General features: G+C 44.1%; 2 protein-coding genes across 6 annotated transcripts in view; one reads left to right on the top strand and one right to left on the bottom strand.

Moving 5' to 3' along the window:
• The first annotated feature begins 136 nt into the window (after positions 1–136).
• On the top strand, positions 137–7895 carry coq5 (coenzyme Q5, methyltransferase). Of its 2 annotated transcripts, none has more exons than XM_088995318.1 (8): positions 137–350; positions 1586–1735; positions 1825–2010; positions 3412–3518; positions 4383–4471; positions 6390–6501; positions 6575–6757; positions 7551–7895. In XM_088995318.1, exons 1-7 carry the CDS (start codon positions 146–148, stop codon positions 6674–6676), a joined length of 951 nt encoding a protein of 316 aa, XP_088851444.1. In that variant the 5' UTR covers positions 137–145; the 3' UTR covers positions 6677–6757; positions 7551–7895. The 2 variants fall into 2 exon arrangements, with proteins under 2 accessions (XP_088851444.1, XP_088851443.1); XM_088995317.1 differs by having other exon boundaries at positions 6575–6782.
• Positions 7896–7960: 65 nt separating this feature from the next.
• Positions 7961–26660, bottom strand: part of znrf3 (zinc and ring finger 3) — a 47131-nt gene continuing 28431 nt past the window's right edge. The window contains exons 2-8 of one of the 4 annotated variants that reach the window (XM_088995217.1): positions 20626–20748; positions 12061–12135; positions 11822–11953; positions 11605–11715; positions 9960–10142; positions 9732–9834; positions 8556–9667 (exon numbers count right to left, since the gene is read on the bottom strand). In XM_088995217.1, coding sequence (XP_088851343.1) covers positions 8688–9667; positions 9732–9834; positions 9960–10142; positions 11605–11715; positions 11822–11953; positions 12061–12135; positions 20626–20748 — 1707 coding nt within the window. In that variant the 3' untranslated portion in view covers positions 8556–8687. Of the gene's footprint in view, positions 9835–9959; positions 10143–11604; positions 11716–11821; positions 11954–12060; positions 12136–20625; positions 20749–26660 lie in introns of all 4 variants that reach the window. The other 3 variants (XM_088995218.1, XM_088995215.1, XM_088995216.1) reach the window with 3 other exon arrangements.

Raw genomic sequence — 26660 nt, 5'->3', positions numbered from 1 at the left:
TATTATTATTATTATTATTATTATTATTATTATTATTATTATTATTATTATTATTAGAAAAGGCGAGGCTAGATAAATTCAACATTGTTTTCCGTCCCTTGTTGATGACGTCTACAAGACGCATATTTCACTCGCATGGGTCAAGATGGCGGCCTCCGTTCGTCCGCTGCTGGCCCCGATGATTTTTCGTCGTTCATGCGGGGCAGTTTGCGCCTCAGTGGCGGACGGCTGGCGTCCGTCGCCCCGCTTCGACGCGACGCCGTCCTGCCGAAGTTTTAGCGGCGGAGAAACGGAGAAAAGCACCCATTTCGGCTTCGAAACCGTCCCGGAATCCGAGAAGACGAAGAAAGGTGATTCGACGGCCAACTGGCTGGTGAATCCGGTCGAGTTGAGTTGGACAAACACAATTTGTCATGGAGCTGTCAATCAAACATTTGCCTAATGTTGGTGAGAAAGACGTCGCTGATGATTACTGGCGGGCTAATAAATCAATAAACACGCCATCAGGCAGCATCGGCAGGTTGTTCTTGTTGGAGTCACGCAGCAGTTTACGGCCTTAAAGTGTATATTTTTGTGGAATCGTAACATATCCAGCTAGCTAGCTATTTGCTAGCTAGCTGGCTAGCTATCTATTAGCTATATAGCTAGCTAGCTATTTTCTAAGTAGCTGTCTAGCTAATTTGTAACAGATAATGAGACAGAATGAATTTAACACAACTACCTATCTAGCTAGCTATCTATTAGCCAGCTAGGTTTCTATCTATTTGGGTTACTTCCGGGTTGAATGAAGCTACTGCGTGTGGCTGCCGCTGCTCACCCACGGAAAAACTTATCCCGTGACACTAAAGTGACCTTGAGAGTTTTGAAAGGCACTTAGAAATTAAATGTATTATTATTATTATTATCTAGCTGGCTTGTTATCTATCTATTAGCGATATAGCTATCCTTTAGTCGAGTAGCTAATTTGTAACAGATAATAAGGAGACAGAATGAACTTAACACAAGTAGCAAGCTAGCTACCTATTAGCCAGCTAGGTTTCTATCTATTTAGGTTACTTCCGGGTTGAGTGAATGTCATTTCTAAGCACACTAAGCACTTTTACAGTCACAGGATACAGTCGCTAATAGATAGCTACATAGCCAGCTAGATAGCGAAACGATAGCCAGCTAGATAGCTAGCCAGCTAGACAGCTAATAGATAGCAAATAGTTAGGTATTAGTTATTTATTAGCTAGCTAGCTAGTTAGCTTTTGATCTATTTCATCTAGATCATCTAGATGGCTCGCTATTAACTATTTGGCTGGCTAGCTATCTAGCTTGCTATTTATTAGCCATCTAGCTGGGTAGCTATTATCTATCTATTGGCTATTAGCTAGCTTTCTATCTATTGGAGTTACTTCCGGGTTGAGTGAATGTGCATGTGGCTGCCGCTGCTCACCCATAGAAAAACTTATCCCGTGACTGCAAAGTGATATTGAGAGTTTTGAAAGGCGCTTAGAAATGACATAGATTATTATTATTATTATTGCTCATGATTAACCTTGTTTACATTTGCGACATTTCGGCCATGTTGTCGGCGCCGCAGTGTACACGGTGTTCGAGAAGGTGGCGCGCAAGTACGACCTGATGAACGACGCCATGAGTCTGGGCATCCATCGCCTGTGGAAAGACGCGCTGCTGCGTGCCGCGCGACCCCAACAGGGGGCGCGCCTGCTGGACGTAGCCGGCGGAACAGGTGCGCAACATACGGCCGGCAGGCCTCTTTACGGCCTCGTTTGAGAGTCGCCGCTGCCCAAACGTCCTTGAACGCTGCTTTTGTCTCAGGCGACATCGCCTTCCGCTTCCTGGAATGCGCAAAGACCCAGAAATGGCGGCGGGTGCGGCGCGAGGACCCGACGGGCCAGCGTGAGGAGGGCGCGGCCCCCGACGCCAAGGTGGTGGTCTGCGACATCAACAAGGAGATGCTGAAAGTGGGCAGGCGGAAGGCCCGACGCTTGGGTCTCGATGACGGTGAGATGAAAAACGAGCGCACCCTGATGTGACGGCCAAAGCCGGTTTTGCATGTCGGTGCGCCGCATTTGTTTATTGGCGCGTCCCTGCTGGGTGGGGTGCCCACGTCCACTTTTATATTAATAATAATAATCCATTGCATTTCTAAGCGCCTTTCAAAACTCTTAAGGTCACTTTACAGTCACAGGATCGTTTTTTTTCTGTGGGTGAGCAGCGACAGCCACATGCGCCACTCAACCTGGAATAACTCAAATAGATAGAAAGCTAGCTAGGTAGTAAGCAAATAGATAGCTGCCATGGTAAACAGCTATATAGATAGCTAAATAGCCAGCTAGATAGCTAATAGATAGCAAATAGATAGGTAGCTAGCCAGCCAGATAGTAAGTAAATAGATAGCTACCAATGTAGCCAGCTAGATAGCTACTAGATAGGTAATATATAGCAAATAGATAGGAAGCTAGCTAGTTAGCCAGCTGGATAGCTAGTAAGCAAATAGATAGCTACCAATATAGCCAGCTAGATAGCCAGCTAGATAGCTAGTAGATAGCAAATAGATAGCTACCAATGTAGCAGGCTAGTTAGCTGGCTAGATAGCTTATATATAGCAAATAGATAGGTAGCTAGCCAGCTAGATAGCTAGTGAGCAAATAGATAGGTACCAATGTAGCCAGCTAGATAGCTAGCTAGGTAGCCAGCTAGATAGCTAGTAAGCAAATAGATAGCTGACATGGTAATCAGCTATATAAATAGCTAAATAGCCAGCTAGATAGCTAATAGATAGCAAATAGATAGGTAGCTAGCCAGCCAGATAGTTAGTAAGTAAATAGATAGCTACCAATGTAGCCAGCTAGATAGCTTGCTAGATAGCTGCTAGATAGGTAATATATAGCAAATAGATAGGAAGCTAGCCAGCTAGATAGCTAGTAAGCAAATAGATAGATACCAATGTAGCCAGCTAGATAGCTAGCTAGGTAGCCAGCTGGATAGCTAGTAAGCAAATAGATAGCTACCAATATAGCCAGCTAGATAGCCAGCTAGATAGCTAGTAGATAGCAAATAGATAGCTACCAATGTAGCACGCTAGTTAGCTAGCTAGATAGCCGGCTAGATAGCTAATAGATAGCAAATAGATAGGTAGCTAGCCAGCTAGATAGCTAGTAAGCAAATAGATAGGTACCAATGTAGCCAGCTAGATAGCTAGCTAGGTAGCCAGCTAGATAGCAATATTATTTCTGGGTCCTCTTTTTCAGGTGTTTTTTCCTGCGCATGTTTTGAATTTTACTTCTTTGTTGGTGCCTTTTTTTTTAATTTATTTATTGTTTTTTTTATATTAGTCTCTTTTGGTGATGTTTTTCACTTTTTTATGTTTACATTTATTTTTGGGGCGGGGCTGTGTGTCAGGTGTATTGTGGGTAACCGGGGACGCAGAGGAGCTGCCATTTGACGACAGCCACTTTGACCTTTACACCATCGCCTTTGGCCTTCGCAACGTCACCCACATGGAGCTGGTAAGCGCTTCTATGATTTTTATTTATGTATTTGTTTTAATACAGTCATATATCAGCTCACAAACTTAATTGGTTCCCAGAAAGGGTGTAGAAGGCCAAAAGTGTGTCTTCCAAACATTAATTTCCCATAGGAAACCATTCAAATGAGAATAATCCGTTCCCAGGTCCCCATAAAACACTAAATAAGCCTTAAAACTACACAAAATATACTTATTTTATGTATAATAAATGTGCTATTGTCATAAAAGAAATAAACTGTACTGTATTATAAAGTCGTTTTATTGACCTTTGTGATGGTCATTGATGTAATTGGTTCCCATAAAGTGTGTGTAAGGCCAAAAGTGTGTCTTCCAAACATTAATTTCCCATAGGAAACAATTTAAATGAGAATAATCCGTTCCCAGGTCCCCATAAAACATAGTTTTCTACTAAATAAGCCTTAAAACTACACATAATAGACCTTATTTTATGTATAATAAATGTGCTATTGTCATAAAAGAAATAAACTGTACTGTATTATATAGTCGTTTTATTGACCTTTGTGATAGTTGTTGATGTCGTTGCCTCTTGATGATATCCGAGTGAAGTTGTCGTGCTTTCTCGGCGATAATACCTTCACTCACACCGTCCCCTGCTAGCTGCTTTTCATTAATCCAAATCAACAGAAGTTTTCCGTGTGGTTTGGTTTGTCTGCCGACAACTAGTTCATATGGCAAATTTATTTTCTTGTGAATTGAATGTTCGTAAGTCGAAAAGTTCGTGAGCTAAAGTGTTCGTAAGCTGAGGTTATCACTGTATTTCGACGCTGTGATTGGATACGGTGAAATCAGCGTGATTGACTCCCGTCCGTCTGGGTTTGTTCAGGCCCTGCAGGAAGCCTTGCGGGTCCTGAAGCCCGGCGGCCGCTTCCTGTGCTTGGAGTTCAGCAAGGTCGCCCATCCCGTCTTGTCCAGGTAGGCCCGAAATAATAATAATAATAATAATAATAATAATAATAAATAATATATTTCATTTCTAAGCGCCTTTCAAAACTCTCAAGATCACTTTACAGTCACAGGATAAAGTTTTTCTGTGGGTAAGCAGCGGCAGCCACACGCGCTAGCCTTTACTCAACCCAGAAGTAACTCAAATAGATAGAAAGCTAACTAACTAGTGAATAGATAGCTAATAGCTAGCCAGACAGCAAGATAGCTAGCCAGGTAGCTAGCAAGCTAACTAGCTAATAGAGAATAAATAGATAGCCAGATAGCTACATAGATAGATAGCAAGTCAGCAAGATAGCTAATAGATAACTAGCCAGGTAGCTAACTAGCTAATAGATGGCTAATATATAGCTAGCTTGATAGCCATATAGCTAATAGATAGCTACCTAGAGAGCTAGCTTGTCAGCAATATAGATAATAGATAGCTAGCCAGGTAGCTAGCTAACTAGCTAATAGATAGCTAGCTAGATAGCCATATAGCTACTAGAAAGCTAGCTAGTCAGCAAGATAGCTAATAGATAGTAAATAGCTAGCTAGCCTGGTAGATAGTTAGCTAACTAGCTAATAGATAGCTATCTCTATAGCTAGCTAGATAGCCATTTAGCTAATCAATAGCTAGCTAGATATCCATTTAGCTACATAGCTAATAAATAGCTAGCTAGTCAGCAAGATAGCTAAAAGATAGCAAATAGATAGCTAGCCATGTAGCTAGCTAACTAGCTAATAGATAGCTAGCTAGATAGCCCCATTAGCTAAAAGATAGCTAGTTAGTCAGCAAGATAGATAATCAGTCATGTAGCTAGCTAGCAAGCTAACTAGCTGATAGATAATAAATCATAACTGCTGCTGTGAAATGTACATTTCTCCACTGCGAGACTAATAAAGGCAAATCCAATCCAATCCAAATAGATAGCTAGATAGCTACCTAGATAGCTAGCTAGTCAGCAAGATATCTAAAAGATAGCAAATAGATAGCTAGCCATGTAGCTTGCTAGCTAACGAGCTAATAGATAGCCATATTGCCAAAAGATAGCTACCTAGTCAGCTCGTTAATAGATAGCTAGCCAGGTAGTTAGCTATCTAACTCGCTAATATATAGCTAATAAATACATAGATAGCAAGATAGCCATATAAATAATAGATAACTACCTAAATAGCTAGCTGGTCAGCACGATAGTTAATAGATAGGTCGCCAGATAGCTAGCTAGCCAACTAGCTAATAAATAGCCAATAAATAGATAGCTAGATAGCTACCTAGATAGCTAGCTAGTCAGCAAGATAGCTAATATATAGCTAGCTAGCTAATTAGCTAATAGATAGCTAATATATAGCTAGCTAGCTAGCTAATAGATAGCTAATATATATATAGCTAGCTAGATAGCCATATAGCTAATAGCTACCTACCTAGATAGCTAGCTTGTCAGCAAGATAGCTAATAGATAACTAGTCGGGTAGCTAGCAAGCTAACTAGCTGATAGATCGCAAATAAATAGCTAGATAGCCAGATAGCTAATAGATAGCCAGCTAGTCAACAAGATAGCTAAAAGATAGCAAATAGCTAGCTAGCTAGCTAACATATAGCTAATAGATTGCCATATAGCCAAAAGTTAGCTAGTCACCAAGATAGTTAATAGATAGCTAGCCAGGTATATAGCTAGGTAACTAGCTAATATATAGTTAATAAATAGATAGCCATATAGATAATAGATAACTACCTAGATAGCCACATAGCTAGCTAGCTAGATCAACCAAAAAGCAATTCCCGGCAAGAACAAGCGAATGCTGTTCCATGATTATTTTCCCTCGCGAACCTTTGCGAGGCGCCGCCGTGCCGCGTTCAGGGCCTTACGTCCTTTTCACCGCCCGCTTTCTTTTTTTTCATTGGCAGCCTTTACGACGCTTACAGCTTCCAAGTCATCCCGGTTTTGGGCGAGGTCATCGCCGGGGACTGGAAATCTTACCAATATTTGGTGGAAAGCATCCGCAAGTTTCCCGCTCAGGTAACCACGGAAACGCTTTAAAAACATAAATCAAAAATTCATAAAGTTTTTACATCTTGGATTTGATCTCCAGGAGGAGCTGAAGGAGCTTCTGGAGGACGTGGGATTTAGCGGCGTGGCCTACCGCAACTGGAGCGGCGGCGTGGTCTCCCTTCACTCGGGTTTCAAGTTGTGAGCGCGGCGCCGAAAGCACCCGTGACCCCGGATGACCTTTGGATTGGCTCGGGTGACCTCTGACCCCACCCAAAATGGCAGCGTGAGGAGGACGCCGTGGTTTTCTTGTTAGTCGTTCTCCATTTTTGTCTTGATGCCAAATCACTCCAAATCCAAATTAGCGAGATTAGCTAGCTAACAGATAAGTAATAGCTAGCTAGCTTGCTAAATAGTATATAGATAGCAAATAGATAATTATATAATAATTATACATTTGATTTCTATGCGCCTTTCAAAACTCTCAAGGTCACAGGATAAAGTTTTTCTGTGGGTGAGCAGCGGCAGCCACACGCGCCAGTGTTCACTTAACCCAGAAGTAACAGATAGAAAGCTAGCTAATAGACAGCTAATAATAACAATAATCCATTTCATTTTAAGCGCCTTTCAAAACTCAAGGTCACTTTACAGTCACAGGATGACTTTTTCTGTGGGTGAGCGGCGGCAGTCACACGCGCCAGCGTTCACTCAACCCGGAAGTAACTGAAATAGATAGAAAGCTAGCTAGCTAGCTAATAGATACAGTAATAATAATAATCCATGTCATTTCTAAGCACCTTTCAAAACTCTTAAGGTCACTTTACAGTCACAGGATATTTTTACAAAAAAAAAAAAAATAAAAAGGAGACAAATATTTTTATTATTTTTTTTTTCCGGGTCAGAAGCTCGAATGGTCTCGCTCGCCCGCTGTGCAATGACTTCCCGACGGGCGTGTTTGTCCGACCAAGCGCTTCCTCGCCCGCCCGCCCGCCCGCCATCAACGTGTCTTCCACATAAATATATTAGTCAATAAATATTCCGACATTCTTAAAATGCCTTTTTTTTTTTTTGCTTTCCAGCGTGCACAAAATGGCCACCAGGCCGCCGCCCTCTTGGGAAAGCCCCGCCCCCTTCTACCCGCAGACGGACCGATCGTCACTTTCGTCTCACTCAATAAAGGTAAAGGAGACTGTGATAACAAGAGTCTTTCCTTTTCATCCGCCATCTTAAGTGCTACAAAACAAACACCCTCCCCACCAAAATAAAAGAATTAATAAATAGCATGAAATTAACCTCATGTGTAGTAAGGCGCTAATTTTTGCCCAAAGACCATGTATAGTAAGTAAGGTGTTTTTAGCACAGAAACGTTTTTTTTTTTCACTGAAAAAAACCCGACCATGTTGAGTAAGGCATTTTTATACACCCCCCCCCCCCCAAAAAAAAAAAAATATGTAAGGCATTTTTATTCCTGGAAAAAAAAAAAAAAAAAAAAAAAAGGACCATTTATAGTCAGGCGTTTTTAGCCCCAAAAAAAGCAACCATGTTGAGTAAGGCGTTTTTTTTTTTTTTGCTGGTAAAAAAAATGACCATGTATATACAGTAAGGCGTTTTTAGCCGAAAAAAATGACCATGTAAATAAATAGTAAGCCATTTTTAGCGCCAAAAAATAACCACGTATAAGTAAGGTGTTTTTAGCCTGAAAAAAAATTAATTGAGCATCATAGGCAGTTTTTTTTTTTTTTTGTCGGGGAAAAAAACCCCACTCATGCCCAAATATGGTCGCTTCCTCCCACATGATGAAGGTTAATTTGCATTCTAATGGCTTCCTGCGTGTCAATAACAACATGGAAAGTGCTACGGGGGGGGGGGAACAAAAAAAAAACCCCAAAAAAAACAACTCAGCCCTCAATGACACCTCAGGATGGGGGGGGTGAAAATCCTCCGGCGGGAAAACGTTTGGCTCAATGGCACAAAATGGCCGCCACGGATGGCAATGGCTCAACGGCACAAAATGGTCGCCACGGCAAGGGAATTCTTCGCCTCCAACGAAGCCGCCGGGAAAGCCGCGCGACACGTCGCCGATGCCGCCGAACCGCTTCCACTTCGCAAGGTTAAAGCCCCGAAGCGACGGGCCGGCGGCGAGGCGGCGCGGGGACGCCGTGTTTGCAGAAAGCGAGGCCACGGAAGGTTAGCGACTAGCGGCGCCGACGCTAACTTCACACGGGCGGATGGCGCTCGGCCCTCAAAGCGTTTGCCGCAAACAAAGGCCTGGTCTCCTCGCTGCGGCCGGCCAAAAGGCTGCTTTCGCAGTCGGCGTCCTCGGGAATGATGGCGATTCGCTGCGGCGGGGGGCGGGCCGCCGCGTCCTCCGCCATTTCCCGGTAGAAACAGCAAGGGGGCGCTTCGTGAGGCTCCGCCGAAGCGGCCCGGGCGCGGCGTGCGCACCCCCGCTCCGAGTCCCGAGCGTCCGTCTCGGCGCCTTCCGGCGACGAGCAGTCCGAGAGGCGGTCGGCGGAGCGTTCGGGGGGCCGGAGGCGGGCCCGACCGGCGAGGGCGGAGTCCTCGGGGGGCCACGCCCCCGAGGACTCCGCCTCCCCCCGGCAGGGGCTCTTGCTGCGGTAGACGAAGGGGTCGTAGTCGCTGCTCAGCGAGCTCCGGAAGGTGGAGCGGCTGCCGTACACCCCCCGGTTGCTGACCTCGGTGCAGTCCAACATGGAGTCGCTGGAGGAGCAGTGGCACGGGGGGTCCGAGCTCACGCCGGCCCCGCCTCCGCCGCTGCTCCCGCTGTCGCTGCCGGGGCCGTCGGCCAGGTAGCCGCTGCGCGCCGGGGGCCGGCCGCGGTAGCAGCCGTCGCCCGCCCTGCGGGGGGGCGGCCGGGGGAAAGTCAAGCCCTGGAAGTAGTAGTGCTGGTACTGCGGGAAACAGGGCGCCCGCGCCGGGTTGCCGCCGTGGAACTTGGGCCGCCTCGCCTGGACGGCGCGGTAGCTCCGCAGGAAGGACGAAGCGGCTCGGGGAGAGTACGGCCCGCCGGCGTCGGGCGTCAGCGCGGTGACGGCGTCGCCGCGGGTGTCCACGCTGGTGCGGGTGGGGTAGGCCGGCGCCCGGCCCGCCCGCGCCGCTCGCCCGCCGCCGAAGTGGACGGGCGGGATGGCCCTCTGCTGCCGTGGGTGATCGCAGGCCGCGCCCGCCTTGTGCTCTGCGGACGCAAAGCGGCGTCGGCCATTTTGGCGAGCCAAAAGGGAGAAATGGGCGGAACCTACCGATGATGTTGTGTCTGCAGTGGGGGCACGTGTGATGCTGAAGCAACCAGGGGTCCACGCACTTCCTGTGGAAGCGGTGAGCGCAGGGGATCACCCGCAACTCCTGGGGGGGCGGGGCAAAAAAAGGGGGCGGAGCATTGGTGACATTGTGGAGAGGCCAACCTGGACCGCTTCCGTTCAAACACGCAAAGCGGCTCCTCGGGGGAGGAAGTTAAGGGGCGGTCGCACCTCCCCGTCGATGTACTTCTCCAGACAGATGGCGCAGTCGGCGGTGGAGCTGCTGCTCAGTGAGTCGGATGCGGCGGTCTGTCGCGCCGCCGCCGCCGCCGCCGCCATCTTGCCGCCTTTGGCCTTGAACTTGCGCGTCTCCATTTTGTCCAGCGCTTGGCTCGCCATCCGGTTCATGGAACTCTGCGCAAAAACAATTACAAAAATTACATTTTTAATTTTAAAATAAAACGATAAAAAGATAAAAATGTAAAAAATACAAAAATAAAAGTATGAAAAATGTAAAAATTTATCAATTTAAAAATTTTAAATTTTTAAATTAAAAATTACAACTCACAAATTACAAATTAAAACATCATAAGCCCCTCCCCCTTCACGCCTCATGGCTGCCTGTATGTGTCCTGACGGCGGCCCAAAATTAGCTATCCATTAGCTAGCCGGCTAGCTATTAGCTGGCTGGCTGTAAGCTGTCTAACTGGCTAGCTGTTGGCTATCTGGCTATCTATTCGCTATTTATTTGCTATCAATTAGCAATCAATTAGCTAGCTAGCTAGCTATTATCTGTCTAGCTGACTGGCTGTAAGCTGTCTAGGTGTTGGCTACTTGGCTATCTATTTGCTATCCATTAGCTAGATGGCTATCTGTCTATTTGCTAGCTTTCTATCTATTTGACTTCTGGATATCTATCTAGCTATATATTTGCTATCTATAAGCTATCTACAAGTTAGCTATCCATTAGTTATCTATTAGCTAGCTAGCTAGCTAGCTATTATCAGTCTAGCTGACTGGCTGTAAGCTGTCTAGCTGTTGGCTACCTGGCTACCTATGAGCCATGTATTTGCTATCCATTAGCTAGCTAGCTAGCTAGCTTTCTATCTATTTGAGTTCTGATATGAATAATGTCGATCAGAAAGTGGACAATGGGTTCTTCATGGTCTTTTTACAGTATGTTGCTCACTTGAGCTATCTAGCTAGCGATCTATTTGCTATCTATTAGCTAGCTATATATTTTCTATCTATAAGCTAGCTATGTATCCATTAGTTATCTATTAGCTAGCTAGCTATTATCTGTCTTGCTGACTGGCTGTAAGCTGTCTAGCTGTTGGCTACCTGGCTATCTATTAGCTATTTATTTGCTATCCATTAGCTAGCTAGCTAGATTTCTGTCTATTTGAGTTCTGATATGAATAATGTCAGATCAGAAAGTGGACAATGGGTTCTTCCTGGTCTTTACAGTATGTTGCCTACTCGAGCTATGTAGCTAGCGATCTAGCTGCCTACCTAGTATCCATCTATTTGCTATCTATTATCTAGCTAGCTGGATATCTAGCTAGCTATATATTTCCGATCTATAAGCTATTTATAAACTAGATATCTATATATTAGTTATCTATTAGCTAGCTAGCTATTTAAGTTACTTCCGGGTTGAGTGAACGCTGGCGCATGTGGCTGCCGCTGCTCACCTACAGAAAAACCTTATCCTGTGACTGTAAAGTGACCTTGAGAGTTTTGAAAGGCGCTTGGAAATCAAATGTAATCTTGTTATTAATAATATTATTATGTAATCTTGTTATTATTAATATTATTATTGATTATTATAATAAAAGGCAGAGCGGCGGGTGAGCAGGGGTGGAGGGAATCGCACCTGACTCCTCCTCTGCTTGAGCTTGATCTTGACCAGCAGGACGAGGCACACCAGCGAGACCACCACGAAGAAGGCCAAGAAGATCCCCATGTCAAAGTACTCGGTGGGCTGCTGCGCCGCAACGACAAAAAAAAAAAAAAAAAAGCACAGCGCGGCCACGGTGACCCCGGGCGCCTCAAAAAAAAGAGGTCATCGGAGGGGGGGGGCTCCGTCCTACCCTGAGGGGCCGGTGCTGAATCCTGGCGCGCGCCACCTTCTGCTTGTTGACGATGTTCATCAGCTTGACGGCGTCGTTGCCCCTCACCAAGACCACCGGACGTTTCAGGGGCTCGTCCGCCGCCCGGTCGAGCTGGAAAGCAACGAGACCACAGCCGCCGCCATGCGTCATCAGACCAGCAGGGGGAGCCCCCCACCCACCCACAAGAAAAGACGGTGCTGGTCACGTGGTCTGCCCACCTGCTCCATGGCTTCCGGGTTTTCCGACACGTCAAAGATGACGGCGGTCGCCCCTCGTTGCACCGCCCGCCTGGCCTGAAACAAACGCAAAAACAAACGCAAGATGACGTCACATTGTGACGCGAGTCAAACCTTGGTTTGAATGAATACGGATAATTGCACGCTAATAATAATAATAATAATAATAATCATCCATTTCATTTCTAAGTGCCTTTCAAAACTTACACTTAACAGTCACAGGATATATTTTCTGCGGGTGAGCAGAGGCAGCCACACGCGCCAACGTTTCACTCAACACAGAAGTAACAAAGTATAATAAAATAATAATAATAAAAAAATAATATGACAACACAAAGACACAGAGAGTCATTCATTCTTCAGGAATTTTAGACAGACAGAATATTGCTATCTAGCTGGCTATCTCGCTAGCTATCTCGCTGGCTACCTTACTCTATTTGCTATCTAGCTAGCTGGCTACCTGGCTAGCTACCTGTCTATTTGCTATCTATTAGCTATCAAAACAATAATACTGTAGGCTGGCTAGCTGTTGGCTATGTATATTTCCTATTTATTTGCCATCCATTAGCTAGCTAGCTTGCTACCTGGCTAGCTACCTGTCTATTTGCTATCTATTAGCTATCAAAATAATAATACTGTATTCTGTCTGGCTGGCTAGCTGTTGGCTATGTATATTTCCTATTTATTTGCTATCCATTAGCTAGCTAGCTATTATCTGTCTAGCTGACCGTGAGCTGTCTCGCTGTTGGCAGGCTGGCTATCTATTAGATATTTATTTGCTATCCAATAGCTGGCTAGCTATGTAGCTGGCTACCTACCTATCTATTTTGCTATCTATTAGCTATTATCTATAATAATACTGTAGGCTGGCTAGCTGTTGGCTATCTATATTTGCTATCCATTAGCTAGCTATTAGCTTTCTAGCTGTCTTTCTATTAGCTATTTATTCGCTATCCAATAGCTGGCTAGCTAGATAGTCTATTTCATTCTGTCTATTTGAGTTACTTTCTGGGTTGTGTGAACGCTGGTGCCTGTGGCTACCACTGCTCACCCACAGAAAAACTTATCTCGCTAGAAATCTATTAGTTATCTCTTAGTTAGCTAGCTAACTTTCTATCAATTTGAGTTACTTCCGGGTCGAGTGAACGCTGGCGCATGTGGCTGCCACTGCTCACACACAGAAAAACTTAACCAGTGACTGTAAAGTGACCTTGAGAGTTTTGAAAGGCGATTCGAAATGAAATGTTTTATTTATCATTTATTATTTTATTGTTTATTATTTATTATTTATCGTTGTTTATTGTTTATTCATTATTGTTTATTGTTTTTTTATTATTTAATATTATGTATTCTTATAATTTATCAATTATCCTTTATTATTTATCATGTATTCATCCTTTATTATTTATTATGTATTATTATTTATTTATCAATTATCATTTATTATTTATTATTCATTATTTATCATTTGTCATTTATTATTATGTATTATTATTATTTATTTATCAATTGTCAATTATAAAATTATCAGTCAAATATCATTTATTATTTATTATTTATCGTTGTTTATTGTTTATTCATTATTGTTTAGTATTATTTATTATTGTTTATCATTTATTTATTATGTATTTATCAATCATCAATTATCGTTTATTATTTATTATTGTTATTGTATTTATATTATTGTATATTATTATTGTATATTGTTTATTCATTATTGTTTATTGTTTTTTATTATTTAATATTATGTATTATAATTTGTCAATTATCATTTATTATTTATCATTTATTCATCCTTTATTATTTATTATGTATTATTATTTATTTATCAATTATCATGTATTATTTATTATTATTATTAATAATTATTATTTATCATTTGTCATTTATTATTATGTATTATTATTATTTATTTATCAATTATCATTTATTATTTATTATTTATCGTTTTTTATTGTTTATTCATTATTGTTTGTCATTTATTTATTTATTATTTATTTATCAATCATCAATTATCGTTTATTATTTATTATTGTTATTATTATTGTATTTATATTATTATTATTGTATATTATTATTATTGTTTATTGTTTATTATTCTGCTTAATAGTCGTTTTGGACTTGGGAGGACGTTCGCTTTTGGTGCGCTAGGGGGAGCCCTCCATCACACCCACACAGACTAAAATGGCCACTTTGATGTCGGGCCCTCCCAGTTAATAACTAATAGCTAAGCCTCAGACACCCCCCCCCCCCCCCCAAAAAAAAAAGAAGGAAGAAAAAGACAAGAGGAATCCCCCCCCCCCCCACTCAAGAATCTGCAGTGCTGCGACTTGCCTGACGACAACAAAAATGTCGCCGCAGGCAAAGCAGCTTTGCTCATAATCATCATCATCATCATCATCATCATCATATTTAAAATACAAAAGAAAAGTCAACCACACTGAAAAAGGACACATTCACGCCTTTTTTGTGAGAATAATATAATCTAATCTAATATAATACAACGATACCTGCGCTCACAAACTAAATTAGTTCCCAGAAAGTGTGTGTAAGGCCAAAAGTTCGTCTTCCAAACATTTAATTCCCATGGGAAACCATTAAAATGAGAATAATCCGTTCCCAGGCCCCCATAAAACATCATTTTCTACGAAATAAGCCTTAAAACGACACAAAATAGACCTTATTTTATGTATAATAAATATGTTATTGTCTCGTAATTAAAGAAATGAACTGTACTTTATAATAAAGTCGTTTTATTGACCTTTTTTGACGGTCATTGATGTCGTCGACTCTTGATGATATCCGAGTGAAGTTGCCGTGCTTTCTCGGCGATAATACCCTCACTCACAATGTACCCTGCTAGCTGCTTTTCGTTCATCCAAATCATCAGTGTGCCGCTGCTGCAGAGTGAGTGCCCCCCCCCCCCCCCAATCTTTGCTGCCTCTTTGGTCTTGTTCTTCCGCCCCGCCAAACGTCCGCGGGGGCGGCGGCTATAATTAAAGCAATGAAGGCTTTGGGAGGACGGCGCGCTGCTCTTCCGCCATAATTCCACGTTGCCTGCTGGGCTTGATGAAAAGATAAAACGCAGACTTGGCTGCCACACCGCCAAAATAAAAGCAGAGACGCCGTTTCAACTCGCTCTGCTTTTTCTTGTTTGGGAAACTAATAATAACAATAATCCATTTCACTTCTAAGCGCCTTTCAAAACTCTCAAGGTCACCTTACAGTCACAGGATAGGTTTTTCTGTAGGTGAGCAGCGGCAGCCACATGCGCCAGCGTTCACTCAACCCTGGAAGTTACTCAAATAGATAGAAAGCTAGCTAGCGAGCTAATAGATAACTAACGGCCAGAAAGTTAGCTCGCTAGCTAATAGATAACTAACAGCTAGCTAGCCAGCTAGCTAGCTACAGTGTGTGTGTGTGTGTTGGTTTATATGGCACTTCAACAACAACTGAAGCTGGAACAAAGCGCTAACATGGACAAAACTGAAATGCTGCCCCCTTGTGGAAGGGGGAAAAACATTGCTAGAGGTCATGGTTAGCGCTTTATCAGCACCCAAGCATGAAAAACAAAACTTTGGGAATGGCGCTCCGCGTCATGCTTTTCAATTCCCGAATCAATTTATGAATGGCAGTGAATGCACTTCGGACCTGTTGAGGGGTTCAAGCGTGCCCTTTTGTCTTTGGACAAAGCATTGAAAAGATCTTATCAGAAGCCACGTTGGGTGCATCTCTTTGCTGGTGGTTGTTGTCGGGGTGCCCATAAAGATAAGGCGTGCTAGCGCCACCGTAAAGCGGCAAAGAAAGGCGACATGAGGGAAGAGTTGCCGCAACACAAGCCTCCATTGTTGTCTTATCTGGGGCTACGTCAACAATTGAACGGATGACGCGCAACGGCGACAGCGCAGCGCTCCAAAAGAGGGAAGAAACAAACAAAAACAGTTTTCCGTCTGTTACAAAGGATGCTGTATTAACTATCCATTAGCTAGCTAGATAGCTGTTAGCTGTCTAGCTGTTGGCTATCTGGCTATCTATTAGCTATTTATGAGCTATCTATTAGCTAGCTGGCTAGCTATTAGCTGGCTGGCTGCAAGCTGTCTAGCTAGCTAGCTGTTGGCTATCGATTGCCTATTTGTTAGCTATCCATTAGCTAGCTAACTGGCTGTTAGCTGTCTATATGGCTGTTAGCTATATTGGCTGTAAGCTATTTATGAGCTATCCATTAGCTAGCTGGCTAGCTATTAGCTGGCTGGCTGCAAGCTGTCTAGCTAGCTAGATGTTGGCTATCGATTGCCTATTTGTTAGCTATCCATTAGCTAGCTAACTGGCTGTTAGCTGTCTAGATGGCTATTAGCTGGCCAGCTGTTGGCTATATGGCTATATATAAGCTATGAGCTATCCATTAGCTAGCTGGCTGGCTATTAGCTGGCTGGCGGCAAGCTGTCTAGCTAGCTAGCTGTTGGCTATCTGGCTATCTCTATTACCTATTTGTGAGCTATCCATTAGCTAGCTAGCTAGCTGTTAGCTGTCTAGCTATCTATGAGCTTTCCATTAGCTAGCTGGCTGGCTATTAGTTGGCTGGCTGTAAGCTGTCTAGCTAGCTAGCTGTTCCGCTATCTGGCTATCTATTACCTATTTGTACCTCGTTTGATAGTTCAAAGGCAGAGTGTAGACTGCAAGGTCAAAATATCCCATCAATCAGGCTCCACAAATAACCCGCACAAGCCACTACACTTGAAGCATCACTTGATGCAAAAAGCTATCAACCCAGCTAAACAGAACGCAACTGATGAGGAACAAGGTAAAATGATGGCACAGAAAGCACCTACAAGGGATCATGCCTCAAGATGGTGAAAGAAGAAGGTTACCTTCCTGGGAACAGATTATTCAAATTTTGAATGGTTTCCTATGGGAAATTAATTTTTGGGAAACACACTTTTCACCTTCCACACTGTCTCGGAACCAATGAAGTTCATAAGCCAAGGTATCACTGTACAGGTAACATCCGAGTGACAACCGGGTTCCGTTCCGACAAAACGTTCGTAAGTCGAAATCCATTCAAAATGGCCGACGTGACGTTTACAACAATATACAGTGATTTTACCTTGGCATACAAACTATTTTTCGGGATACACACGGAGCTGCCACAATGAGTGATGTGTCGTTTGCAAACGAGCTTGCTACCTACCTGGCTATTTGCTGTCTAACACTGGCTATCTGACTGGCTACCTAGCTTGCTACCTAGCAGGCGATCTATTTGTTATCTATTTGCTGTCTATTAGCTAGTTATTTGACGGGCTATCTGGCTGGCTACCTAACTTGCTACCTAGCGGGTTATTTGCTGTCTATTAGCTAGCTATCTTGCTGGCTATCTGACTGGCTACCTAGCTTACTACCTAGCTGGCTATCTATTTGCTGTCTATTAGCTTGCTCTCTGGCTTGCTATCTGGCTGGCTAAATAGCTTGCTACCCAGCTGGCTATTTGCTGTCTGTTAGATAGCTATCTGGCTGGCTATCTGACTGGCTACCTAGCTGGCTATCTATTTGCTGTCTATTAGCTTGGTATCTAGCTGGCTATCTGGCTTGATATCTGGCTGGCTACCTAGCTTGCTGTATCTATCTATTAGCTAGCTATCTGACTGGCTACCTAGCTTGCTAACTAGCTGGCTATCTATTTGCTATATATTTGCTGTCTATTAGTTAGCTAAATGGCTGGCTATCTGGCTGGCTATCTGGCTGGCTACCTGCTTGCTAACTAGCTGGCTAATTGCTGTCTATTAGTTAGCTATCTGGCTGACTATATGACTGGCTACGTAGCTGGTTATTTGCTGTCTATAAGATAGCTTTCTGGCTGGCTACCTATCTTGCTACCTATTTGCTGTCTATTAGCTAGCTATTTGACGGGCTATCTAGCTTGCTATCTGGCTGGCTACCTAACTTGCTACCTAGCTGGTTATTTGCTGTCTATTAGATAGCTTTCTGACTGGCTACCTATCTTGCTACCTAGCTGGCTATCTATTTGCTGTCTATTAGCTTGCTAACTGGCTGGCTATCTGGCTGGCTAGCTGCTTGCTAACTAGATGGCTAATTGCTGTCTATTACCTAGCTATGTTGCTGGCTATCTGACTGGCTAACTAGCTTGCTACCTAGCTGGCTATCTATTCGCTGTCTATTAGCTAGCTATCTGGATGGCTACCTAGCCTTGCTAACTAGTCTTGCTGTCTATAAGCTAGCTATCTGACTAGCTACCTAGCTTGATAGCTATTTGCTATTTTGCTGTCTATTAGCTAGCTATCTGGCTTGCTATCTGGCTGGCTAAATAGCTTGCTACCTAGCTGGCTATCTGCTGTCTATTAGATGGCTATCTGGCTGGCTACCTAGCCTTGCTAACTAGCTGGCTAATTGCTGTCTATAAGCTAGCTATCTGACTGGCTACCTAGCTTGATAGCTATTTGCTATTTTGCTGTCTATTAGCTAGCTATCTGGCTTGCTATATGGCTGGCTAAATAGCTTGCTACCTAGCTGGCTATCTGCTGTCTATTAGATGGCTATCTGACTGGCTACTTAGCTCGAGAATTTAGATTTTTCCAATTTTGAAAAATGTCTAAAATAGAGATTTTCTACATTTAAAGGACACAAAAAGATACAAACAAGCAAGTTAGCCCACTGAATGAAGCCTGTGACCCCCCCCCATCACGTGTTGCTGGACAATTGCGGGCTGGTTGGCCGAGAGAGCATAAAAGCTGCCCCGGAGCAGAGGACGCCATTCATGCCCCCGCTAAGCATGAAGCTCTGGAAGCTTCTCCAGATCGGAGGAGGCCCCAGATTAGGGGCTGGGCGGGGGGGGGGGGGGGGGGTTCTTTCACGCACGCATTCCGCTACAAATCGTGGGCGGAGATGAAGGGGTCCGCCCCCTTTGCCTTTGGTCCCGCCCACTGCTAACATGGAGGAACTCACTAAGGAACAAGATGGCGGAGGGCTGCATGTTGAGGGGGGGGGGGGCAGAACATTTCATCAGGAATTGAATGTGTTAATAGGGGAGCGGAGGGGGGCACCGTGGCAAATAGACAGCAAATAGATAGCCAGCTAGTTAGCAAGCTAGGTAGCCAGTCAGATAGCTAGCCAGATAGCTAGCTAATAGACAGCAAATAGCCAGATAGTTAGCAAGCTATGTAGCCAGTCAGATAGCCAGCCAGATAGCTAGATAATAGACAGCAAATAGATAACAAATAGATAGCCAGCTAGGTAGCAGTCAGATAGCTAGCTAATAGACAGCAAATAGCCAGCTAGTTAGCAAGCTAGGTAGTCAGCCGGATAGCAAGTCAGATAGCAAGCTAATAGACAGCAAATAGATAACAAATAGATAGCCAGATAGGTAGCAAGCTAGGTAGCCAGTCAGATAGCTAGTCAGATAGCTAGCTAATAGACAGCAAATAGCCATATAGTTAGCAAGCTATGTAGCCAGTCAGATAGCTAGCTAATAGACAGCACATAGATAGCCAGCTAGGTAGCCAGTCAGATAGCTAGCTAATAGACAGCAAATAGCCAGCTAGTTAGCAAGCTAGGTAGTCAGCCGGATAGCAAGCCAGATAGCAAGCTAATAGACAGCAAATAGATAACAAATAGATAGCCAGCTAGGTAGCAAGCTAGGTAGCCAGTCAGATAGCTAGCTAATAGACAGCAAATAGCCAGCTAGTTAGCAAGCTAGGTAGTCAGCCGGATAGCAAGTCAGATAGCAAGCTAATAGACAGCAAATAGATAACAAATAGATAGCCAGATAGGTAGCAAGCTAGGTAGCCAGTCAGATAGCTAGTCAGATAGCTAGCTAATAGACAGCAAATAGCCATATAGTTAGCAAGCTATGTAGCCAGTCAGATAGCTAGCTAATAGACAGCACATAGATAGCCAGCTAGGTAGCCAGTCAGATAGCTAGCTAATAGACAGCAAATAGCCAGCTAGTTAGCAAGCTAGGTAGTCAGCCGGATAGCAAGCCAGATAGCAAGCTAATAGACAGCAAATAGATAACAAATAGATAGCCAGCTAGGTAGCAAGCTAGGTAGACAGTCAGATAGCTAGCTAATAGACAGCAAATAGCCAGCTAGTTTGCAAGCTAGGTAGTCAGCCGGATAGCAAGCCAGATAGCAAGCTAATAGACAGCAAATAGATAACAAATAGATAGACAGCTAGGTAGCAAGCTAGGTAGCCAGTCAGTTAGTTATCCATTAGCCAGCTAGCTAACCTTCTATCTATTTGAGTTATTCGAGGTTGAGTGAACACTGGCGCATGTGGCTGCCGCTGCTCCCGCACAGAAAAACGTATCCTGTGACTGTAAAGGGACCTTTTTGAAAGGCGCTTAGAAATTAAATTATTTGCATTTCGCATAAAATAGAATCTGATTTGATGATGTCATATTTTGGGGTCGAAAAGCACCATGTGATAGGCATGGGGAGGGATCGACAGTGTCCAGCTCCGCCCACCACGTCCACACCCGTCCCGGCCCCGCCCATATCGGCTCCGCCCACCACGGCCCCGCCCTCCCCGGCTGACCTTTCCCAGCACGGTGAGGCAACTGGGGTCCAGCTCGGGTTGCTCCAGCTTGACCACGCCCACCCAGCCGTACTCGTACAGGTCCTCCTCGTCGTTATTGTTGCACAATCCCAAAGGATGCATCTGGGCGGAGTCAAGAAAAAAAACAAAAATATTAATTAGTGACTTTCGGCTTGAAAACTCGTTAACTCATTCACTGCCAGAAACGTATCCACTCTAATGCCAGGGTTTTTGTCATTTTCACTGCCACTGAATAGTGAGTTTTAGGACGACATAAACATTCATTTCAGCGGAAGAAAACCTGAGACTCTCTTCTTTCATCACAACAAAAGAGTTAATTCCTAAATTATACGGGTCTGGAGTTATCTGAGCTTGAAATGGGGGTTGGCTATCCAAAATACAATACAATACATACATCTAGCTAGATAGCAGGCTATTTGCTATCTAAGCTATCTGGATGACTAGCTGGCTATATATTAGCTATCTTGCTAGCTAGCTAGCTATTCGCTATTTATTTTCTATTAGCTATCTGTTTTCTATCTGTCTAGATGGCTATCTAGCTAGCTATCTATTAGCTGTCTGGCTCGCTGGATAGCTATGTAGCTGACTAACTATTAGCTATATGGCTATCTATCTAGCTTGCTATCTATTAGCTAGCTGGCTCGCTTTCTATCTATTTGAGTTACTTATGGGTTGAGTGAACGCTGGCGTGTGTGGCTGCCACTGCTTACCGACAGAAAAAAAAAATATCCTGTGACTGTGAAGTGACCTTGAGAGTTTTGAAAGGTGCTTCGAAATGAAATGTATTATTAATTATTAATTATGATTATGATTATCCCCCCCCCCCAACCTCCATTGCTGATGACCCCAGATAGCCTTCCTCTCCGAGGCGACCCCTAACCTCTCACCAAGGAGGATGCCCGAACCACCTCACCTGGCAACTCTCGATGAGCAGGATTGTGAGTTTAGCTTGGCGCCCTATCCGCGCCCATCTTAGCCGATCACGCCCGCTTTGATTCCAAACGTTCAGGGTGGCCCTCCGTTGGGGATTTTGACCAGAAAACTTTCAGTTTCAGTTGAAACTGAGTTGCTCGTGGGAACAAGATGGCGGCGGGGGAGCCCTGGCGGCCCCCCTGCCCCCCGCACCGCCTCACACTGGCGCATTGTGCGCGGTGGCGGCGGCCCGCTTTGGCCTTCCGAAATGGGCCAGCCTGCTTGTTGTTTGGGGGAACTCGTTGTTGTTGTTTTAGAGGCGGGGCAAGAGGGGCCCTGGAAGCGTCGTCAGGACCTCGCAGCTGAAATGGGGGTCTCAAAGTTGACATTTATGGAGTTGCTCCATGACAAGATGAAATGTTTGCTAGCATACGCAGGAAAAAAAAATTGCATTCTATGTGAAATTTTTGGTGGTCCAACAGGCTCACAGCAACAAAACGATCTGACACTAAAACAAGGCTGTCAAAGTCCAGATTTGGCCCCCGGGCCTTGACTTGGACACCTGTGATCAAAGGGCTAAGCTAGCTAGCTAGCTTGAACACTATCTAGCTCAATCGCTAGCTAGTTTGATCGCGAGCTAGGTTGATCGCTATCTAGCTCGATCGCTAGCAAGTTTGATCGCTAGCTAGCTTGACTGCTATCTAGCTCAATTGCTAGCTAGTTCGATCGCTAGCTAGCTCGATATATGAGCTTGGAATTTCCCAAGTTTGATTTACTTTGGCGGGATGAATAAAATGAGGTAGCAGTACGGATTTGGCCCCCGGGCCTTGACTTGGACACCTGTGATGAAAGGAATTATCCAGCTAGCGATTGAGCTAGCTAGCTGGATAATCCCTTTCGTCATCATTCACAGGTGTCCAAATCAAGTACATCGTCAAGGACATCAAGCTAGCTAGTTCAACTGCTAGCAAGCTCAATCACCAGCTAGCGCTCGATTGTTAGCTAGCTCGATCACTATCTAGCTCAATCGCTAGCTCGCTCAATCGCTAGCACGCTTGATTGAAAGCTGGCTTGATCGCTAGCTAGCTCGATCACTATCTAACTCAATCGCTATCTAGCTCAATCGCTATCTAGCTCAATCGCGATCTAGCTCGATCGCTAGCTAGCTTGATCGATAGCCGGCTCAATCGATAGCCCGCTCGATCTTTAGCCAGCTCGATCGCTAGCTAGCTCGATCGCTAGCTAGCTCAATCACTATCTAGCTCAATCATTATCTAGCTCGATTGGTAGCTAGTTTGATCGCTAGCTAGCTATATCGCCAGCTAGCTCGATCGCTAGCAAGCTTGATTCATAGCTGGCTTCATTGATAGCTAGCTTGATCGCTAGCTAGCTCGATCAGTAGCTAGTTTGATCGTGAGCTAGCTCGATCACTAGCTAGCTCAATCGCTATCTAGCTCGATTGGTAGCTAGTTTGATTGCTAGCTAGCTTGATCGCCAGCTAGCTCAATCGCTAGCTGGCTCGATTGATAGCTGGCTTGATCGATAGCTAGCGTGATCGCTTGCTAGCTCGATCGCTAGCTAGCTCAATCGCTGGCTCGCTTGATCTTCGCTTGATTGGAATTTTCCAAGTTTGATTTGCTTTGGCGGGCCGAATAAAATGAGGTGGTGGGCCGGATTTGGCCCCCGGGCTTTGACTTGGAAACCCGTGATGAAAGGGATTATCCGGCTAGCTAGCTAAATCGCTAGCTAGCGTAATCACTAGCTAGTTCGATTACTAGCTATCTCAATCGCTAGCTATCTTAATAGATGAGCTTGGAATTTCCCAAGTTTGATTTGCTTTGGGGGGCTGCTGTAAAGCTACTTATCTAGCTGGCAAGCTATTAGCTATCTATTGGCTAGCGAGCTATTAGCTATCTATTAGCTAGCTAGCTCGCTTGAGTTACTTTCAGGTTTCTAACGCTGAATTGAATGTTGATGTCATCCTAAAAGTCAATATTCTGTGGGTCCTGGAATTGGAGTGACAATGACAACAACCCTGGCACCGGCCTGGACACATTTCTGCACATTGTCTGCCAGTCCTTTTTAGCGCCTAGCCTTCAAAGCAGGTTTTGCGAGCGTTTGTGGCAGACAAAGTCAACTAGTCACAAGAAGCTCGAGGAAGACCAAACCGGGCCCGCCGCCAGTCCTGGCGCCCACCTGCCTCTGACGACGCCCCGCCGCTGACCCGCAGGTGACCTTCGCACGCCTTTGCAAACAAGACCCCCGGCTGACCCCTTCCGAGCGCCGTCCAAACACCCGGGGCTAGCTTACTTTCCTACACGCAATGTTTTTTCGAGGCCTGCCTTGGATCAAAAACCGTCGACCAAAGCCGTCTGCAGGCCGAAAAAAAATACATTTAACATCCGACTTACGACCGGGTTTGCGTTTTGACCAAACGGTCGTAAGTCAAAAAGGTCGTAAGTCGAAAGCCATTCAAAATGTTGAATAGAGACACGGTGTTAAACGACTTGCAAACGACCTGATTCGGACGCCAGGGGGGCGGGCGGGCACGGTGGACACGCCCCCCTTCCGGTGCCATCACGCGGTCGATTGCTGTGCGAGCGAGATGCTGGCTGGCTGGCTGGCCAGGCGTAGAATTAAAAACTAGGGTAATGGTCGTAAGTACGGGTGGTCTTAAGTATAAGCCGGTCGTAAGATAAAATACAATTGCAACATAATAATAATAATAATAATAATAATAATAATACATTTCATTTATAAGCACCTTTCAAAACTCTCAAGGTCACTTTACAGTTACAGGATACAGTCGCTAATAGATACTTAGCCAGCTACATAGCTATACGAATGCTAGCTAGATAGCTAGCGAGCCAGCTATTAGATAGGTAATAAATAGCAAATAGATAGTTAGGTAGCTAGCTAGCTAATAGATACAGTAATAATAATAATAATAATAATAATAATACATTTCATTTATAAGTACCTTTGAAAACTCTCAAGGTCACGTAACAGTGACAGGATACAGTCGCTAATAGATAGCTACCTAGCCAGCTAAATAGCTATATGATAGGTAGCTAGCTAGCTAGCTAATAGATAGCTAATAGATCGCAAATAGATAGTTAGGTAGCTAGCTAGCTAATAGATACAGTAATAATAATAATAACACATTTCATTTATAAGCATCTTTCAAAACTCTCAAGGTCACTTTACAGTCGCTACCTAGCCAGCTAGATAGCGATATGATAGCTAGCGAGATAGCTAGCATTGGGTCTCGGGCGGTCCACCTTCCGGTCTCAAACTGGACCGGCCCAAAACGGGTGTGTTGGCGAGCACTCAAAAGCAAGCGTTTGAACTCGGCCGCTTGGCAGAGGTGCTAACGACGTCCACAAAAATAACACGTGGCAAAGAAAGGCGCGCCGAACAATCGCAAACACTCACGGGCGCCCTAATCTCATAATTGGGAGGCTAATTAACCTTCAAGTGCAATCAGTGAGTGGGAGGCGGCGGCGGCGGCGGTGTGACAATCATTTCAAAGCAACGCCTACAGGTCAAGATGTGACCAAACGCTTTAAACATGGCCACACGAAAGATGGCCGCCACGCCAATGCATTGACACACGGTTCCAAGCTGCCGTCGCTTCTTTGTCGCATTCGTTTGGAATGACGAGCAATAACAATAATACATTTGATTTATAAGCGCCTTTCAAAACTTTCAAGGTCACTTTACAGTCAGAGGATGTTTTTTTTCTGTGGGTGAGCAGCGGTAGCCACACGCCAGCATTCACTCAACAAGGAATAACTCAAATTGCTAGAAAGATTGCTAGCTAGCTAAATTCACCACAGCGCTAAATGGCAAGCGATGACCCCCAACAACCCCCCCCTCCCCAAATACAGTGATACCTTGGCTTACGAACGTAATTGGTTCCCAGAAAGTGTGTGTAAGGTGAAAAAGTGTGTATTCCAAACTTTAATTTCCCATAGGAAACCATTAAAATGAGAATAATCCGTTCCCAGGTCCCCATAAAACATCATTTTCTTCGAAATAAGCATTAAAACTACACACAATATGAAAGTGTACTATGTAATAAAGTCGTTTTATTTACCTTTGTGATGGTCGTTGATGGCTTGATGGAATGAATAGCTTTTTGCATAAATAATAATCATAATACATTTAATTTATAAGTGTCTTTCATAAAGTGTCTCAAAGAGCTCTGGGTTGTACATCTTACAAGTTGTAATATTGCAACAGACACACTAGAAACTTCATTAATAGCAGCTTCCCTTGCTTATAGGTTGTCTTCAAATTGTACAGATGGCTTGTGCGGGTTATTATTAGCTAACTATTACCTGTATAACTCGCTAGCTTTTTGTCTATTTGAGTTACTTCCGGGTTGAGTGAACGCTGGCGCGTGTGGCTGCCGCTGCTCACCCACAGGAAAACTTACCGGGTGACTGTAAAGTGACCTTGAGGGTTTTGAAAGGCGCTTATAAATCAAATGTATTATTATTATTATTTGTGGAGCCTGATTGATGGGATATTTTAACCTTGCAGTCTACAACCTGCCTTTGAACTATCAATAAAGTTGAAACAAGTCCTAATTTCACTGTTTTCTATATATTTTCTCACCATTTCACTTTTGTTTTTTTGTTTCCAGCTCTGTCGTCTCCCTTTCGTGTGTGTGTTTCTGTAACCCCTCCCCCCGCTCACTGCTGCGTGTGTCCCCTCCCTCCTGTACCACGGATCTTGACCAATCACGTGTGGCTTTAACGGAAGACTAGGGGCGGGGAATAGAGGAAAAAAGATTATACAGTGAGACTTCAACTTACAAACACCTTATCTTACAAACTTTTTGTCTTAAGAACATCAAGTTTATGAAAATTAAACCTTATAATAAGCACTATTTTCATAATACACACCCACCACGGCTGGCGGAATGATCTTGGGCGGAAGCACACGACCGAACAGCACCAGAGGTTAAGTTACAAACAGTCCTTGTGGAAGGTGACTCTCCTTCCTTCCATAAGCCATCAACGACCATCAAAAAGGTAACTTTATTAATATTTTTTATTTATATTTTATTTATATAACTTTATTTTAAACTTTAT

Source organism: Hippocampus bargibanti, linkage group LG04, assembly GCF_051943395.1.
Source record: "Hippocampus bargibanti isolate YZ-2025 linkage group LG04, ASM5194339v1, whole genome shotgun sequence".
In the NCBI taxonomy this organism is placed as follows: domain Eukaryota; kingdom Metazoa; phylum Chordata; class Actinopteri; order Syngnathiformes; family Syngnathidae; genus Hippocampus; species Hippocampus bargibanti.
The sequence above is the reverse complement of the archived record's forward strand: the minus strand, read 5'-3'. Positions and strand labels throughout refer to the sequence as shown.

Coding starts and splice junctions, on each gene's coding strand:
- coq5 (XM_088995318.1), top strand. CDS start 146: ATGGCGGCCTCCGTTCGTCCGCTGCTGGCCCCGATGATTTTTCGTCGT. Junction 351..1,585: donor ATCCGAGAAGACGAAGAAAG/GTGATTCGACGG, acceptor TCGGCGCCGCAG/TGTACACGGTGTTCGAGAAG. Junction 1,736..1,824: donor GGACGTAGCCGGCGGAACAG/GTGCGCAACATA, acceptor CTTTTGTCTCAG/GCGACATCGCCTTCCGCTTC.